This window comes from Haliaeetus albicilla, chromosome 31 (assembly GCF_947461875.1).
Source record: "Haliaeetus albicilla chromosome 31, bHalAlb1.1, whole genome shotgun sequence".
NCBI classification, from domain to species: Eukaryota; Metazoa; Chordata; class Aves; order Accipitriformes; family Accipitridae; genus Haliaeetus; species Haliaeetus albicilla.
Genome location: NC_091513.1, coordinates 1,375,775 through 1,393,123, shown reverse-complemented (window position 1 = coordinate 1,393,123; position 17,349 = coordinate 1,375,775). Strand labels below are relative to the sequence as shown.

Sequence of the window (17,349 nt, the reverse complement as noted above, 5' to 3'; positions counted from 1 at the left end):
GCTCAGTGCCTTGACAAGAGTGCTCAGGGTCTGCGAGGGCCCAAGGCGGCAGGAACAGCCCATGGAGACTGGGGTCCTGGCAGAGCATGAGGAGAGGGAATCCCAGCCCCGTGTGTCCCGGAAAGCGGCTCTACACGCTGTGCTGGGGCAGTGGGGAGCAGAGCTGCCTCCTAACCATGGTGGGAGGTAATCTCTGGGCCATCTTCCCCCCTGGGGCTGGCTGGGGTTTTCAGGGCACTGCGGCCACCTCAGGGCTTACCCTGACATGGCAGCTCTGTCATGGCCTCTGCACTGTGGGACCAGCATGGCCCAGGCCCTGCCTGAGGCAAAGAGCAGCTGGGAAACCCTAGGGCGAGGAAATGGGTGCTCGCACTGGGGTGCATCACGGGACCTATCAGAGAGCCATTTGGACTAGAAACTGCCTGTGGTCAGCAGGATGGAAATGTCTCTGTCAGCAGGATTATTCCCCAGGGACCATGGGCTCTCGCTGCTCCACAGCCTGACCCCAAGCCTGCTGTCCCTGAGACATGCCTGTTTCCCCACCTCCATGACTTTGTTCTCTGCTCCTCCTCATCAGCCTCAGGAAGATGCCCTCACACTTGGGCAGGAAAGCACCAGCTCCAGGTCAAAGCCCCCGGAGACTTTAATTAGGAACAAAGATGATGCACAGCATAAAAACAGGAATAAAAATAGGGGAAACTCCAGGCGGTTTCTGTTGCCCATGAGACAAGCAACATGGTTCCCAGGTGCTCACGGCTCTCGCAGCTCCACAGACCTCTTCTCCCTCCTGGCTGCAGGCAGCTGCACAGCAGGGATGGGCTCTCATGGCCTGGGGCTCTGGGACTGTTGTGCACAGAGCTCCGGTGTCACAGCCGTTGTGTCCTCAGGGGGATGTGCCAGAGACACCTCTTCAGCATCATCATAGCCCATGCTCCCCAGGGACAGGGGCCACGTGTCTCCTTCAGCTCCAGGCACCCCAGCACTTGTCCAGGAGCACAGGCTGGCCCCTGCAAGCAGCAAGGCAGGACAATGCAGTTCGGCCCATGGGGTCTGTACAGCATCTTCCTCCCTGCTCCTCACCACATTCAGCTCCTTCTCCTACCCCTAGTCCCTCCAAGGAAAACGCCTGGGACAGGTTCCCCCTTCCCAGGAGGCTGGGGTCTCAGGACAGCAGTGACTTGGGTGGCCCCAGGGTTGGCACCCCAGGAACCAGCAGTGCTAAATTTCCCTCTCACCTCCGGGTGCATCCCTGGGCTCTGCTCCCTCCTCTGGCTCCCTGGGCATTTCCCTCTCTCCCTGCCCAGGGGCAACATCCTCCACGGGATCAGAAACCTCCCTGGCATCATCATAACCATCTGCTGGGTCACCTCCAGGTGGGACAAGAACATCTGAAAAGAGAGGGGAGCTGGTGACAGTGAGAAGATACATCCTGCAGAGCAGAGCGAAGACGCGCAGGGACACAGGGCTGAGACACGGGTATTGGCAGCACCACAGGAGACCCCATGTCCTCCCCATCTCCAGCGGTGACACTGAGAGACACCTCTGCCCATCACAGGTCTTCAGGGAGATCAACTCCTTCTTGCCTCTGTTACCTGGTGCTGATCCCAGACCATCCTCCTCCTCGCTGACCCCAGGGTAGGGCTGCAGCTGGGTCAGGGACTCCTCTGAATAGGAGCCTGCAGAGATGCACGGTGGCTATTATGAAGTGAGCGCCACTGACCTGCATCGTGGTCAGTGCTGCTGGGGAAGGGGGACCCACAGAGCTGGGGCTGCGTGGGGAGGAGGGCTGGGAAATCACCCTGCCTCCCTGGGGCAAACCCTGTCTCAAAGGTGCTCCCAGAGCTGCCCTAGGACAGCCCCTTCCCTCACTCCATGGGTGTCCTTGGGGTGCAGGGGCAGGAAGAGAGGGGCTGTCCAGCTGGGACAGGCAAAGCTGTTTGTTTGGGAGAAAGCTCCCATTCCAGGCCCAGGACCTGGATGGTCTTCCCACAGACCACGTGGCCCTAGGGGGGCCGTGGGCTGGGGGACTTCAAGGAATCAGCCCGGGGTTGGGGCCAGGGGAAAGGGTCCTGCAGATGTGCCTCCAGGGAGGACCCACACCCACCTGAGCGACCAAACCTCGCCTGCTTCTCCCACGCTGGGCTGTAACCCATCTCCTCATACAGGGCCTCAGGGAAGGGCTCCTGAGCACTCCTGGAGCCTGGGGACAGAGGTAGGGCTGGCAGAGGGACAGGCAGAGGGGCAATGGGATCACACTGCGCTGCCCCAAACCTGTTTCTTGGGCCAGCCCAGGACTGGCCCGATGGCACAGCCCCACTGCACTGTCCAGGCACAGATGCCACATCCCCAGTGAGGGCAACGTCACCGTGGAGATTATCTGGGGCAGCGTCACCCTCACATCATCCCATCGGAGACAGCGCTCATGCCCCTCTGGCCCCAGGGTCATGCACCCCTTGTCTGACCCTGGAGCAGCTCCCATGTTTCTTCCACCTGGAGCTTTCCCCTATCTGCCCCATGGGTCTAGAGTATTCAGGGGGTGGGCAGGGCTGGGCAGAGGGGACAGCCTGGAGGCCTGACACCACGGGGATGGACCCTTCTGCCCTGCACTCCTCCCATCATCTCCCTTGTCCCAGAGTCCCCCCCCAGCAGTACCCAGAGCATTGTCAGCCTTGGCCATCTCCCTTCTGCTCACATTTCCCCCAGCCCCGCTCTTCCATTTCTTTCCTTGCCCCATCGCTACCTCCCCCCGCCTCTGGGCTCTCTCCACCCCTTGCTGCTGGTGCCCCACAGCCAAGCACTCAATGGGGTGGTGCATGGGACAGGTGGCAGCACACAGTCTCACCCTCCAGCTCTGCCTGTGCCCCTCACTGACACCCCGCAGCCCTTCCAGGAGGTATCTCCCCCTGGGACCGCTGTGGAAAGACCAACCTCTGCGCCCAGCCCTGGTGCTTAGTGCTTGCCCAGCCAGGAGGGCCAGGAGCAGGCAGAGAAGGGCCCCCAGGATGATGCAGATAATGATGGGCACTGAGACTCTCCCGCTGCCACTCAGACGGCCCCGGGGGGAATCTGTGTGGGCAAGAATATGGAAAGGCCAGCACCAGGCCTGGGTGAGGTGGGAAAAAGCACCATTCCTGACCCCCATCACACAAGGCAGCAGGGGGTGGAGGGCCCCAGGGATGAGCAACGGAGAAGCTTCTACCCTGATGAGTAAATTATAACCTTCCCTACCCCCCTCACCACCAGACCAGTGCCTTCTCCTGGGAGTTTCACACCTCAGCAAGGAGCCCCCTTCCACCTGGCTGTGGGTCACAGTCTAGCCCTGGGGATACCCAGCCCCAGGGGCAAGGCAAGTTACCTGCTCGGGCTGGGACTGCTGCTGTCGTGGGTGTAGCTGCAGAGGAGGAAAAGGAGAGCTGGGCTGAGAGGGTGGGTGTGCAGGGAGCGGGGAGCATCCCCCCCAACACACCGTGTGTTTTTCTGTGGATGTCCCTGACACATCCCACCCAAATTGCCTCTCCTGCGGTGCTAGAAAGAGAGGGCAGGATAGGGCTCAGTGCCTCTGCTGTGGGTGGCAGGCAGGATGGCACAGGCAGCCCAGGGGATAACCCTGGGGCTGCAGGGCCCCACAGGCAATGGCCAGAAGACGTCCAGTTCCACCGAGGCTGCTCCCCACTTGACACCAGGCTCCTGCACTCCGCAGAAATGTTCTTCCTCTTGGGAGGTTACGGGCCATGCCAGGACCAAGGGGGCAAAAGGCCTTCCCCCTGAGCAAGGGGTCCCAGCCCTGCCACTCACCTGAGCAGTTCACACCAGCATCTTCCTTGTGCCGGCAAGCACCGCCATCCCCAGGCCGGGCCCAGCAGTCCTGCAGAGACAGCTCTGTCCCACGGCACTCCACCTGCTCCAGCCAGATGGGGCCCGTCCCCATCCCAAATGCAGCCTCATGCAGGGCAGACACTGCGGGGCCACAGCCCAGCTGCCTGCACGCCACCTCGGCATCCTGCATGTCCCAGGAGTCGTCGCACACCGTCCCCCAAGAGCCACGGTGCCAGACCTCCACTCTGCCCGAGCACCTGTCCTCACCTCCCACGGCACGAATCTTCTCCCTGTCTGGAGAAGGCAAAGACCTCCCATGGCACGGAGACAGCAGGCAGAGCCCTGCCAGACAAGAAGCATCCACAGACGAGCAGCTCCCTACCTGTGCAGCTCGTGGAGTTGGGGCACGGGGCCAGCGGGATCGAGGGCATTTCTGGGCGTCTCCCTGACGAAGGAAACACTGTGGTGAAAGGGCTGGTTCGGGAGATCGTGCAGAAGAGAGCAGGGCTGAGCTCTGCTTCTGCCTCCCTCTGCCATCTCGATCACCGCAGCAACTGAACCCTGGTCATTGAGGGGACACGCACAGGGCTGTGGGGGGACCCCAACTGCTCAGCCCCAAAAGGTCCCTGTTTAACAAAGCAGCAGGAGCCTGTCTGTGGAGGGGAGGCTCTCCTGAACCCTGTCTGGTCTTTTCTGAGACCTCACCTGGAGATGCCTCTGCCTCCCCCAGGCGCTGCTGGCAGCCTGGGTGGCAAATGCTGCTGGACGTGTGTGGCTGTGATCGCTTTTCTGCCACCAGCAGCAGAAGGGACTGACATGGAAAGGAAAAGCCCCTCCAAGCTCTTTCTCTACATTTGGCCATACCCAGCAGGGAACAGGAGCTGGGGTGATACTGTGGTGCCCAGGTGGCTCAGAGTTACCATTACAGGTGATGTGGGTCTCCTCTTGTGGGTCTTCACATGACCGTGGGTTCCAGGGAGCAGAGTGGCACTGCCAGAAGGAGCTGGTTTTCTCCCCACACTGCACGTAATCCAGCCACGTAGGGCCAGACACCCTTCCATAAGAGAGCTGTGTTTCCAGGGATCCTCCATCCCCACAGCCCAGCTCCTTGCATGCCAGAGACACCGTGTTGAGAGTCATCGAGTTGGAGCAAATGCTGCCCCATGTCCCATTGTAGAAAACCTGCAGGCGCCCGGAGCAGCCATCACTGTTCTCCAGTCTCAGCGCCACAAACTCTGGGAGGAAAGGCACCAAGGGGGAACAGGCTGGTCTGGGGCTGTGGGAGCCAGGACACCTCTGCACCCCCCAGGCCCTTATCCGGGCAGCGCGAGGGCCAGCACGTCCCCCTTGCACCCAAGGGCAGAGAGAAGTTCCTGATGGACAGACACCCCTGCCCTTCCTGCTAACCCTTGGGGACGACTGAGCTCCCCAGGTACTTGCAGTGGGACTGAGGGTACCCGTGCATGGGTGTCCACAGGACATGCTCGGGCAGGAGCTCAGAGGCAGCCAGGGACAGCCTTGGCCATGCCCGTCTCTCCTTGTGTCCTGCCCTCCCCAGGAACCAGGTTCCCACTACAGCTCCCGCCACAGACCTGAGCAGATGACTCCCGCATCCTCTTTGTGCCCGCAGTCGTGCTGCCCCCAGGGACTGGCAGGGCAGTCCCAGAGAGCAGCTTCAGCCCCAGAGCAGTTCACGCCATCCAGCCAGATCTGCCCGGAGCCTGCCCCAAACTGAGCGGAGCCGGCTGCCTCCACTGCCCCTCCACAGCCCAGCTGGCGGCAAACAACGGCGGCATCAGACAGGTCCCAGCCATCATCACAGACAGTCCCCCAGATGCCCTGGTAGTAGACCTCCACTCTCCCAGCACAGCGCCCGGCCCCGTTCACCAGCCGGACCCTCCGGCTCCCTGTAGTGGGCAGAAACCCCAGTTGCTGTCAGGGGCTGGCTGCCCACCCACCCCATCACCTGGGGGGCCTGTGCAGCACCACTCACCCCAGCAAATGACTCCCACGTCCTCCGCAACCCCTGCCGCCGGTGCACTCTCAGGCAGGGAGGTGTTGCAGAGGGCCAGGTTGGCCTCGTGCCCTGCGCACCGGACCCCTCGCAACCCCACGGGACCCGTCCCTCGCTCAGGCTTCGGGGGGTTGTAAGCTGTCCCTGCCTCTCCGCACCGCAGCTGCCGGCACACCACGCTGGCCTCCTGCACGTCCCACTGGTCGTCCAGGACTCTGCCCCATGTCCCGTTCTGGAAGATCTCCACTCGTCCATCACACCGGCTCCCTCCACCCACCAGCTGCAGGGATGCAAAGCCGGCTGAGCCTGGGGAGAGCAGAGATGCCACAGCTCCCTTCAGGGAGCAGGGCAAGGGGGGATTTTCTGACCAAACACGACAAGATTGAGCTTTTTGCTAATGAGAAGTGAGGGCAAGACCCAGGCCCTCTCTGCAGCTCACACCCAGGTCTGATGCTGTTGGGGGCACCCAGGCACCTGCTGCCTGGGTGGTGGGATGAGGCTCTGCAGAGCTCTCTCTGGAGATGGGATTGTTGTCTGCAGTTGTCTGCAGCCAGAGAGATGGAGCACAGCCCTGCAGCCCTGTCATGGGCTTGTCCCACAGTAGGAGAATGGAGGAGCCCAGGCCTGGTGGTGGTGCTGGGGAGTAAGCCACTGCCATGGGGGCAGATGCCTGCCTCCATTCAGCCCTCAGCTCTCCCAGAGTAGAACAGTCACTCTAAGCAGGCAAAGCCCTCCAGATGGCTCCTGGGGAAGCCAGGGTTTCTCCAGGGAGAAATTCATCCTGGTACTGTCGTGGGACCCCTGGTTTGTGTGGCCACATCACACACAAAGGGCAAATGGAGTTAATGCAGCATTTTTCCATCACTCACCTGAGCAAACGACAACAGCGTTGTTCCCGTGGGAGCATGGTGAGGCTCCCAGGGTGATCACTGGGCACTGTCCCAGATGGGCTTCTGTCCCGTCACAGTGGAATGAGTCTCTCCAGATGGGGCCAGTCTCTCTCCCAAAATGCTCTCCTCCAGGAATGGACTCAGCAAACCCACAGTTGAGTTGACGACAGAGAACGTGGGCATCCAAGAGATCCCAGCGGGAGGCACAGAGGCTCCCCCAGGTCCCCGACACCTGGACCCCTACCCTCCCTGCACACGCTGTGCTGCCGTTCACCAGCCTGAATCCTGTGTATGCTGGGGACAGAGGAGGAGGAGAGAGGGTGGATTGGTACTCGTGTATCCTCAGTAGCTGGCGGAGAGGCCAGAGGGACAGCATGCCTTTCTTCTCCTTCTGCACTATATTCGTGCTGCAGACAATGCCATCATCCCTCCTGTCCTCACACCTGCCCAGCACAGTCCTTGCTCTCTTCCCCAACCCCTGGCACAGCCCTGGTGTTCAACACCTCCCTAAGTCCTTACGTGTGCAGGTGACAACAGCGCTGTTCGCGTGGGTGCAGGGCTGGTCCCTGGAGGACCCTCTGCGGCAGGAGGTGAGGCGGGATTCATTCCCCACACACTGCAGCTCTCCATCCCAGATGGGACTGACCCCTTCTCCAAAGTGAGCTGGCCCAGTGACAGGCAGGGCCACGCCACACTGCAACTCCCTGCAGACCACATCAGCATCTTTGGGACTAAAATGTGAATCACAAACAGTTTTCCACTGGTCCCCGTCACGGATCTCCACTCGTCCTGAGCAGTGGCTCTTCCCTTCCACCAGCCGGACAAATCCTGGAAAAAAAACATAAAAACTGGGAGTTCCCAGAGCCCTCTGGCAGTTAAATGCCCATGTCCTGCATCATCCTCAAGCAAGCCATGACCAAACTGCGCATTGCACATTCCCGAGGAAGTTGTTGGGGGGGTGTTGGTGACACAGGCACATCCAGACCGCCACACACCCCACCTCTACACCATCAGAGCACTTGAGGCTGCGTGTCTGTCACAGACTCACAGCCACAGGTACTGCTCAGACAAACTGCTCCCACACAAGGCTCCCTGTGTTGCCTGGCATGGTCTCCCCAGCACTGCCATAGTGTGAGAGTTTGGATCCAGGAGAACTGGCCCAGATGATAATGACTGCTGCAGCCTGCTCAGCCCCTGCAGAGCTTGGGGACAGGCAGGACCATCACCCGGATGCAACCAGAAGCACCCTCTGATCCCAGGGCTGTTCCTGGGGTGTTGGAAGGTTCCTTTTAGGTGGAAGATGTCACAGAGCAGAGAAACGGTGCAGCTGCTATCATGCCTGGTGCCTGTGAAGATCCCTTTGACGTCTGCTCGGGGGGAGGGTGTCCTCAGCCAGGGACACAGTGCTCTGCCTGGAGGTGTCCACAACCCAGATGGATGGCCGGACAGAGGGGCAGGAGACTCCCACTGGGCCCATGCCAGCTCTCAGAGAACAGCAGGCACAGAGGAGGGTCAGTAACTGCTGCCAAAGACCCTGTGTCATGGGGCAGTGTGGGGAACCATGGGCAGGCAGGAGGGCTTGGGCAGTGGGTCAGCACTGCCTGCACAGGGTCATGTCCCCACAGGACTATTCATAGCCCCAGGGACATCTCAGTACCAGCCTGTGCATGTGGTGGTGCAGGAGGAAACAGCCAGGGTCAAGCAGCTGCCAAGCCCCTAACCCTCGCAAATGCTGGTCCACACAGCCGAGCCCTGGGCACAGGCAGGAAAGGGCTTTGTGGCCACCCTGCTCCATTCCCCAGGGCCCAGAACTCATCCTCTCTGAAAAGACCACTTGATTCAGGTGAGGTAACCATGTCTACAAAGGGGAATGACCCAGGAGGATCAGCCATCTCATGCCATTCCTCCAAGGTGTGTGTGGAGTGCTGAGCAAGTGCCCCCAGGTGTTTCCAGCACAGGGACCCTCAGCATTGCTGGCTCCAAACTGGCAGAATGGGTGGAGATCGGTGAAGCCCAGTGGAGACCCTGGGGAAGGGATGGATTCATCTGCAGCCCAAAACACTGACTGAGGGTGACTGAGACACTCTGGCAAGGTCAGATCACCCTGGGGTAGGATCCCTCTGGGCCTTCCCCACAGACTGGGGACATCAGCAATGACAGTCCCAGCTTGGCAGTTAGACCAGTATCGCCAGGCCCTGCTCTTGTGTCCACTTGTTGCTCCCTGAGGGCACAGCCAAGGAACCTTCCCCCATCCCAGACCCACAGGTAGGCAGCAGGCTGTCCCCTTACCTGAACAGATCACTCCAGCATCCTCACTGTGGTCACAGTTATGTTCACCCCATCCTCTGTGTCTGCAGTCAGACAGGGTCGACTCGGTACCATTACAGCCAACATCATCCATCCAAATGGGGCCAGATCCTGCCCCAAAGTATCTGTACTGAAGAGCTCCAACAGCAGACCCACAGCCCAGCTGCTTACAAACCACTGCTGCATCGTTCATGCTCCAGTAGTCACCACACACCGTCCCCCACTCGCCATTGTGTTTCACCTCCACTCTCCCAGCACAGCGACTGCCGCCATTCGCCAGCCTCACCTCCACAGCACCTTCAAACACTGACACAGGACCAGTAAGAACAGTGCCAAGCCCCAGCAGTGTAGATCTGGGGGAACCCCCTACCTGGGCCAAATCACAGGTACTGGGGTAGGAGCCCTCTCCCCTCCAAGTCTGTCCCCTTAGCTGTGCAGGGGTCTCTTCTCTCCTCATGGGTGCTGCAAGGCTGGGGGTCTGCAGTTCTGGCCCTGCTGGGTCATTTGTGCCCCAACAGTCTTTGGCAGCTCCTTCTACCCCAACACCCAGCTGCCACCTGCCCCTGGCCCATGCCCACCTAGGGCACCTGCTCCTCCCCAGCCAGCACCCTGAGAAGAGACCTGCCCCACCAAGGCTCCCCCAAGCACACTCTGCTGCTTCTCCCCAAAGCCCCCAGCTCCCCTGGACCACAACCTGCCCTGCCCTCCTCCCAGCTTATCCTCTGCCTTCAGGCCTTTCTGTGTCCCCTGTGGAACAGCACGATGATCCCACTGAGCCCTCCCAACCCATGCCCCCTCCTTGCCCTTAGGCTTCAGCCCAGACCTGCCGTGTACAGAATCCCCCAGGAAGGTCACCTCTTTGCCAGCCTGTGGGAACAGATAGACCACTTCCCTTGTCTCAACAGGCACAACCTGCCCCCGCTCAGGCTGGAGCTCACCCCAGTGTTCAGGACCCCTCCCTGAGTCCTTACGTGTGCAGGTGACAACAGCGCTGTTCGTGTGGGTGCAGGGCTGGTCCCTGGAGGACCCTCTGCGGCAGGAGGTGAGGCGGGATTCATTCCCCACACACTGCAGCTCTCCATCCCAGATGGGACTGACCCCTTCTCCAAAGTGAGCTGGCCCAGCGACAGGCAGGGCCATGCCACACTGCAACTCCCTGCAGACCACATCAGCAGCTTTGGGACCAAAGTGTGAATCACAGACAGTTTTCCACTGGTCCCCGTCATGGATCTCCACTCGTCCTGAGCAGTGGCTCTTCCCTTCCACCAGCCGGACAAATCCTGGAAAAAAAACATAAAAACTGGGAGTTCCCAGAGCCCTCTGGCAGTTAAATGCCCATGTCCTGCATCATCCTCAAGCAAGCCATGACCAAACTGCGCATTGCACATTCCCGAGGAAGTTGTTGGGGGGGTGTTGGTGACACAGGCACATCCAGACCGCCACACACCCCACCTCTACACCATCAGAGCACTTGAGGCTGCGTGTCTGTCACAGACTCACAGCCACAGGTACTGCTCAGACAAACTGCTCCCACACAAGGCTCCCTGTGTTGCCTGGCATGGTCTCCCCAGCACTGCCATAGTGTGAGAGTTTGGATCCAGGAGAACTGGCCCAGATGATAATGACTGCTGCAGCCTGCTCAGCCCCTGCAGAGCTTGGGGACAGGCAGGACCATCACCCGGATGCAACCAGAAGCACCCTCTGATCCCAGGGCTGTTCCTGGGGTGTTGGAAGGTTCCTTTTAGGTGGAAGATGTCACAGAGCAGAGAAACGGTGCAGCTGCTATCATGCCTGGTGCCTGTGAAGATCCCTTTGACGTCTGCTCGGGGGGAGGGTGTCCTCAGCCAGGGACACAGTGCTCTGCCTGGAGGTGTCCACAACCCAGATGGATGGCCGGACAGAGGGGCAGGAGACTCCCACTGGGCCCATGCCAGCTCTCAGAGAACAGCAGGCACAGAGGAGGGTCAGTAACTGCTGCCAAAGACCCTGTGTCATGGGGCAGTGTGGGGAACCATGGGCAGGCAGGAGGGCTTGGGCAGTGGGTCAGCACTGCCTGCACAGGGTCATGTCCCCACAGGACTATTCATAGCCCCAGGGACATCTCAGTACCAGCCTGTGCATGTGGTGGTGCAGGAGGAAACAGCCAGGGTCAAGCAGCTGCCAAGCCCCTAACCCTCGCAAATGCTGGTCCACACAGCCGAGCCCTGGGCACAGGCAGGAAAGGGCTTTGTGGCCACCCTGCTCCATTCCCCAGGGCCCAGAACTCATCCTCTCTGAAAAGACCACTTGATTCAGGTGAGGTAACCATGTCTACAAAGGGGAATGACCCAGGAGGATCAGCCATCTCATGCCATTCCTCCAAGGTGTGTGTGGAGTGCTGAGCAAGTGCCCCCAGGTGTTTCCAGCACAGGGACCCTCAGCATTGCTGGCTCCAAACTGGCAGAATGGGTGGAGATCGGTGAAGCCCAATGGACACCCTGGGAAAGGGATGGAGGATTCATCTGCAGCCCAAAACACTGACTGAGGGTGACTGAGACACTCTGGCAAGGTCAGATCACCCTGGGGTAGGATCCCTCTGGGCCTTCCCCACAGACTGGGGACATCAGCAATGACAGTCCCAGCTTGGCAGTTAGACCAGTATCGCCAGGCCCTGCTCTTGTGTCCACTTGTTGCTCCCTGAGGGCACAGCCAAGGAACCTTCCCCCATCCCAGACCCACAGGTAGGCAGCAGGCTGTCCCCTTACCTGAACAGATCACTCCAGCATCCTCACTGTGGTCACAGTTATGTTCACCCCATCCTCTGTGTCTGCAGTCAGACAGGGTCGACTCGGTGCCTTTACAGCCAACATTATCCATCCAAATGGGGCCAGATCCTGCCCCAAAGTATCCATACTGAAGAGCTCCAACAGCAGACCCACAGCCCAGCTGCTTACAAACCACTGCTGCATCGTTCATGCTCCAGCAGTCACCACACACCGTCCCCCACTTGCCATTGTGTTTCACCTCCACTCTCCCAGCACAGCGACTGCCGCCATTCGCCAGCCTCACCTCCACAGCACCTTCAAACACTGACACAGGACCAGTTACAACAGTGCCAAGCCCCAGCAGTGTAGATCTGGGGGAACCCCCTACCTGGGCCAAATCACAGGTACTGGGGTAGGAGCCCTCTCCCCTCCAAGTCTGTCCCCTTAGCTGTGCAGGGGTCTCTTCTCTCCTCATGGGTGCTGCAAGGCTGGGGGTCTGCAGTTCTGGCCCTGCTGGGTCATTTGTGCCCCAACAGTCTTTGGCAGCTCCTTCTACCCCAACACCCAGCTGCCACCTGCCCCTGGCCCATGCCCACCTAGGGCACCTGCTCCTCCCCAGCCAGCACCCTGAGAAGAGACCTGCCCCACCAAGGCTCCCCCAAGCACACTCTGCTGCTTCTCCCCAAAGCCCCCAGCTCCCCTGGACCACAACCTGCCCTGCCCTCCTCCCAGCTTATCCTCTGCCTTCAGGCCTTTCTGTGTCCCCTGTGGAACAGCACGATGATCCCACTGAGCCCTCCCAACCCATGCCCCCTCCTTGCCCTTAGGCTTCAGCCCAGACCTGCCGTGTACAGAATCCCCCAGGAAGGTCACCTCTTTGCCAGCCTGTGGGAACAGATAGACCACTTCCCTTGTCTCAACAGGCACAACCTGCCCCCGCTCAGGCTGGAGCTCACCCCAGTGTTCAGGACCCCTCCCTGAGTCCTTACGTGTGCAGGTGACAACAGCGCTGTTCGTGTGGGTGCAGGGCTGGTCCCTGGAGGACCCTCTGCGGCAGGAGGTGAGGCGGGATTCATTCCCCACACACTGCAGCTCTCCATCCCAGATGGGACTGACCCCTTCTCCAAAGTGAGCTGGCCCAGCGACAGGCAGGGCCATGCCACACTGCAACTCCCTGCAGACCACATCAGCAGCTTTGGGACCAAAGTGTGAATCACAGACAGTTTTCCACTGGTCCCCGTCATGGATCTCCACTCGTCCTGAGCAGTGGCTCTTCCCTTCCACCAGCCGGACAAATCCTGGAAAAAAAACATAAAAACTGGGAGTTCCCAGAGCCCTCTGGCAGTTAAATGCCCATGTCCTGCATCATCCTCAAGCAAGCCATGACCAAACTGCGCATTGCACATTCCCGAGGAAGTTGTTGGGGGGGTGTTGGTGACACAGGCACATCCAGACCGCCACACACCCCACCTCTACACCATCAGAGCACTTGAGGCTGCGTGTCTGTCACAGACTCACAGCCACAGGTACTGCTCAGACAAACTGCTCCCACACAAGGCTCCCTGTGTTGCCTGGCATGGTCTCCCCAGCACTGCCATAGTGTGAGAGTTTGGATCCAGGAGAACTGGCCCAGATGATAATGACTGCTGCAGCCTGCTCAGCCCCTGCAGAGCTTGGGGACAGGCAGGACCATCACCCGGATGCAACCAGAAGCACCCTCTGATCCCAGGGCTGTTCCTGGGGTGTTGGAAGGTTCCTTTTAGGTGGAAGATGTCACAGAGCAGAGAAACGGTGCAGCTGCTATCATGCCTGGTGCCTGTGAAGATCCCTTTGACGTCTGCTCGGGGGGAGGGTGTCCTCAGCCAGGGACACAGTGCTCTGCCTGGAGGTGTCCACAACCCAGATGGATGGCCGGACAGAGGGGCAGGAGACTCCCACTGGGCCCATGCCAGCTCTCAGAGAACAGCAGGCACAGAGGAGGGTCAGTAACTGCTGCCAAAGACCCTGTGTCATGGGGCAGTGTGGGGAACCATGGGCAGGCAGGAGGGCTTGGGCAGTGGGTCAGCACTGCCTGCACAGGGTCATGTCCCCACAGGACTATTCATAGCCCCAGGGACATCTCAGTACCAGCCTGTGCATGTGGTGGTGCAGGAGGAAACAGCCAGGGTCAAGCAGCTGCCAAGCCCCTAACCCTCGCAAATGCTGGTCCACACAGCCGAGCCCTGGGCACAGGCAGGAAAGGGCTTTGTGGCCACCCTGCTCCATTCCCCAGGGCCCAGAACTCATCCTCTCTGAAAAGACCACTTGATTCAGGTGAGGTAACCATGTCTACAAAGGGGAATGACCCAGGAGGATCAGCCATCTCATGCCATTCCTCCAAGGTGTGTGTGGAGTGCTGAGCAAGTGCCCCCAGGTGTTTCCAGCACAGGGACCCTCAGCATTGCTGGCTCCAAACTGGCAGAATGGGTGGAGATCGGTGAAGCCCAATGGACACCCTGGGAAAGGGATGGAGGATTCATCTGCAGCCCAAAACACTGACTGAGGGTGACTGAGACACTCTGGCAAGGTCAGATCACCCTGGGGTAGGATCCCTCTGGGCCTTCCCCACAGACTGGGGACATCAGCAATGACAGTCCCAGCTTGGCAGTTAGACCAGTATCGCCAGGCCCTGCTCTTGTGTCCACTTGTTGCTCCCTGAGGGCACAGCCAAGGAACCTTCCCCCATCCCAGACCCACAGGTAGGCAGCAGGCTGTCCCCTTACCTGAACAGATCACTCCAGCATCCTCACTGTGGTCACAGTTATGTTCACCCCATCCTCTGTGTCTGCAGTCAGACAGGGTCGACTCGGTGCCTTTACAGCCAACATTATCCATCCAAATGGGGCCAGATCCTGCCCCAAAGTATCCATACTGAAGAGCTCCAACAGCAGACCCACAGCCCAGCTGCTTACAAACCACTGCTGCATCGTTCATGCTCCAGCAGTCACCACACACCGTCCCCCACTTGCCATTGTGTTTCACCTCCACTCTCCCAGCACAGCGACTGCCGCCATTCGCCAGCCTCACCTCCACAGCACCTTCAAACACTGACACAGGACCAGTTACAACAGTGCCAAGCCCCAGCAGTGTAGATCTGGGGGAACCCCCTACCTGGGCCAAATCACAGGTACTGGGGTAGGAGCCCTCTCTCCCTCTCTCCTCCAGGCTCTCCCCAGATCAGTGGAGGGGTCCCTTCTATCCCCACGGGCTGCACAAGGCTGTGGATGCCCAGTTCCAGCCCAGCTGCATCACTCGCCATCCCACTGCACAAGGCAGCTCTTCCCACCCCAACAGCCACCTGCCCCCCACCCACACCCACCCACGCACTGCCCAGCGCTTCACTGGGCACCCTCTACTCCCCAGCCTGGCACCCCCTCAACAGCTCCTTGTACCCAGGCCTGCAGCTTCCAGCACCACCCTGCACCTGCCCCAGCACCATCCAAACCCACCCCCACCCCCAGGGCTTTTCACATTCTCAGGGAGCACTGAGATGATTCTGAGGATCCCCCAACCCGTGTCCCCTCCTCACCCCTGGTGTCAGCCCAGTCCCAGGAAGGATGTCTCTCTACTGTAGATGCCCCGGTCCCCTTCTGTCTGTGGGGTCCAAACCTCTCTCATGGGGTCTGGGGGCCCCTGGACCAAGGGGGCAGTGAGCAGCACACAAACCCTCCGAGGTACCCTAGAGCTTGGCAGTGCCTTGGGCATCACTAGGTGCTGCCATCACCAGCTAGGCCACCACCAGCTCCAGAGGTACAGTGCTGGGGAACAGGGGATCCCAAAGGGGTACCCCAGGACAGGATGTCTATGAATCCAGCCAGGCACAGGCTGCCCTGAACACTGGAAAAGGAGCTATTCTTGCCAACCCTTATGGGCACAGGGAAAGGCAAGGGTCCATGGACCTGAGCACCTTCTGCCCCTCATCTCAGTAGCACCTGCAAAGAAACCTCATTCCCAGAAAAATCCCAATGACCACACTGGTACCTGCTGGCCCTGGGCTGTGGGACAAGGGAGTCAGCACTTACCCTTGCACAGCTGTACCCAGAGGAGCAGCCACAGCACCTGTGGGAACACCAGTCCCTCTGTCCACATCCTGAGCCTCCTGCCCTGATGGCGCAGCCCTGCTGCACCCCACTCCCTGTCACGGCTCCCGGGAACTCATGGGGACAATGACGACGGGAGGGCAATATATATCTGCAGATGCCAGCCCAACTACAGGAGGAGCCAATCAAAGCAGCAGCACCTTTTTAGACATTATCGGGAGCCATCTCCCCTCCGACACAGCCCAGCCCTCCAATGAAATTCTCCAGCGCCATTCATAACCATATATGAGAGATGGCTCCACTACAGGCATCACGTCACTGGGGTGGTGGGCCGTCACAAGACAGGGCCAGTTGTGGGGGGGGAACAGGTTTTTCACCCCCTGAACTGTGCCGTGTGGACTAGGAGCACTGAGCATCTCCTGCACCAGGCACATCCAAGAGCCCCAGGTGCGAGTGTCCAGCCACCCCTGTGCCATGGGAATCACAGGGCTGAGACTGCACCGGGGGCTGTGTCAGGAAGGGAAGGAAACAGCCCCTGCCCCTGCTTCAGACCCCGCTCTGCTGGGAGCAGCAGCTGGGAAAGGGCCTTGGCCAGGGGAAGAGCTCCATTCCACGAGTGCCGGCTCGTTCGTCCCTCCCCGGAGAGCCCCATGGTGGGTCCCTCGCAGAAGCCGGAGACGGAGCGGGGACATGTCCCTGCCCAGCAGCAGACATGCAGCCCAGAGGCTCAAATGTGTCCCTGACTCTCGGCATGTCACCGAGGGGCCGTTATTCCCCGCGGGTGGCTCGGGAGCTGCAGCCTGCAGGTGCACAAACCACAGCCCACGTGACCTCACAGCGCTCCCCACGCTCCGGAGGAAGTCTGTGGTTTCCTCCTGGCACCGTGCCCAGGCACATCCCTGCGGTGCCTCCAAGCCACCCCTACCCCGACTGCTCCAGCCAGGGCTGCAGGTGCTGCTCCTTCGGCCTCGCAGTGACAGGGCCAGGCGGATCCCATCCCCTCTGATGCCCTTGTGACAGCACACGGCCGCTCTGCACTGAGCCCCGCAGCCATGGGGTGCCATCGGTGACGTGAACACTGCCATCCTCCCATGGCCACCGCTGCGTGCTCATGATTTATACTGACAGTGACCACACACCCCTCCTACTGCCACCACTGCGTGTGCCTGAGGTACAGTGCCACACGTGTGTGCGCGGTGGATGGACTTCTGCTAACGATGGGTCTTCCATAAAGCCGTGTTTGGTCGTGGTCTGAATATTATTTTGGTGACACCAGAAGCACCTGCCCAAGCTCTGTGCCAGGTCCTGGCCTATCAGCTCTCCAGGCACCAGTGACATCACAAGTTCATCCATACACAGCCATGCGCCTACTCCTAGCCTATCTGCTACTCAGCCACAGGTGACGTCATAGTGTATGTATCTGACATGGGCCTGCTCCTGGCCTATTGGCTATTCAAACACCAATGACCTCAAAAACACCGACACAAACTAGGGGCCTG

General features: G+C 60.0%; 1 protein-coding gene across 1 annotated transcript; it reads right to left on the bottom strand.

Moving 5' to 3' along the window:
• Positions 1-750: 750 nt before the first annotated feature.
• LOC138683126 (scavenger receptor cysteine-rich type 1 protein M130-like) lies at positions 751-16,963 on the bottom strand. Its single transcript, XM_069774650.1, is given in 20 exon segments — positions 751-1,007; positions 1,236-1,388; positions 1,593-1,676; positions 2,105-2,200; positions 2,929-3,066; positions 3,356-3,391; positions 3,796-4,110; positions 4,199-4,261; positions 4,737-5,051; positions 5,409-5,723; positions 5,810-6,136; positions 6,700-7,014; positions 9,999-10,307; positions 11,772-12,095; positions 12,761-13,069; positions 14,534-14,935; positions 14,980-15,040; positions 15,043-15,282; positions 15,284-15,404; positions 16,776-16,963. Coding segments are annotated over 20 exon segments (4,368 nt in total).
• Positions 16,964-17,349: the final 386 nt, after the last annotated feature.